Genomic DNA, 1,555 nt, shown 5'->3' on the forward strand with positions numbered 1-1,555 from the left:
AAATTGATCGTATCTTTCCCTTCCTCCCTCCCTCTTCCTCTTCACCCATTCCCTACCACCCTTCTTCCCCTGTTTGAAATGCAGAGCAAATATGGCACTTCCTTGGCAAGTGATTGATTCCTCTGCCATCAAGATTTCCATCTCTGGGACTCCAAGACTCCTTTTCCCTAAGTGCTATAAGTATTTGCTGACTTCCTGTTGAATCTTTTTTTCCCCAAACTTTTTAAGATATGCAATATGTAAATAAACATTGAAATTTTTGAATTCAGTCTCCTTTGAGTATTTTTTGATAGGAAAGATTTGGCTTAATTTCACAGCAGAAGTTTAGAAGCATTGAGTTTGACCAGTTCCCATTTCTGTGCCTAAAGGAACCTCATGATTTGATTAGCTTTTATTTTTGTATATTAAATGTTAAAATCAGATTTAATCAACTTCTGGAATTTTTCTGAATGCCGGTGTTGTTACTTTTCAGACTTTATTAACCGTTCCCCCCCCCCCCTTTTTATAAGTTCATTGCTGCTGGAGACTGCTTTTAGCCAACCTCTGTCCTCTAGTGCCTAACACTGCTTGTGTAAATAAGTTGCATTTATTAAGTGATTATTTTGGAAGTCTGAACTCTTTCTGTTCCACTCCCTTCAGTTTCAGCTCTCGTCTTTATGGTAATGATTCCCAGATCTACGTAACAAGCCTAGACTTCTGCCCTGGATTCTGCCTATTGGACATCTCTTTAAATGCCTTTGGCCACTCTTGTCCAACACTGAGCTCCTCTCCCCTTGTGTATCTGCTGCCCTTCCCTTAGTCTTGAGTAATGGAGCTGATTTTCACTTAGCACGCCCACTTAAAGTCTTGAAATCATATCAAATTTCTCTTTACTCACAAAGATCATCTAAATGATTCTTGGTCCTCATTCTTTTATACACGCACACACTCACACTCCTGCGTTCTTTCCCTATGCCTATTCTTTTCTTTTTAAAATTTATTTATTTGGGATAGCAACAGAGAGTGAGAGATCTTCCATCTTCTGGTTCACTCACCAAATGGCTTTAACAACCAGATGTTGGCCAGGTTGAAATCCAGATCTCTCATGTGGGTGGCAAGGGCCCAGGTACTTGGGCCATCCTTCACTGTCTTCCCAGGGATGTTAGCAGGAAGCTGGATCAAAAGTTGGGCAGCTGAGGCTGGAACCAGCATTCTGATACAGGCTGCTGGCATCACAAGTGGTGGTGCCACAACATTATCCCCATTTACCTTATTTCACTGAACTCTTCTAACAGCCCGCTGTCTCTTCTCCATGCCTCTCAGATTGAGCCCTGGTGTCTCACTTCTGTTGCTGCAGCTCAATTTCATGTTCCCTTGCCTCCTAGGAAGCCAGGAGCCAGGAACTCCATCAAGGTTTTCCATATGGGTTTCAGGAACTGAAGCACTTGGACCATTGTTCCTTCCCAGGCACATTAGCAGGAAGCTGGATTGAAAGCAGAGTAGCCAGGACTTGAACCAGGCATGCCACTGTGGGATGTGGTGTCCCAGGAGACATCTTAACCTACTGCACCACAGT

The 1,555-nt window shown here is 43.0% G+C and overlaps 1 protein-coding gene across 4 annotated transcripts in view; it reads left to right on the plus strand.

The window, feature by feature from the left end:
* Positions 1 to 264, plus strand: part of PPA2 (inorganic pyrophosphatase 2) — a 105,982-nt gene extending 105,718 nt beyond the window's left edge. For all 4 annotated transcript variants that reach the window (XM_051820137.2, XM_070047783.1, XM_051820136.2 and 1 more), the window contains one exon: positions 85 to 264. In XM_051820137.2, coding sequence (XP_051676097.1) covers positions 85 to 113 — 29 coding nt within the window. In that variant the 3' untranslated portion in view covers positions 114 to 264. The remainder of the gene's footprint in view (positions 1 to 84) is intronic.
* Positions 265 to 1,555: the final 1,291 nt, after the last annotated feature.

The sequence above is a fragment of the Oryctolagus cuniculus genome, chromosome 8 (genome assembly GCF_964237555.1).
Source record: "Oryctolagus cuniculus chromosome 8, mOryCun1.1, whole genome shotgun sequence".
Lineage (NCBI taxonomy): Eukaryota > Metazoa > Chordata > Mammalia > Lagomorpha > Leporidae > Oryctolagus > Oryctolagus cuniculus.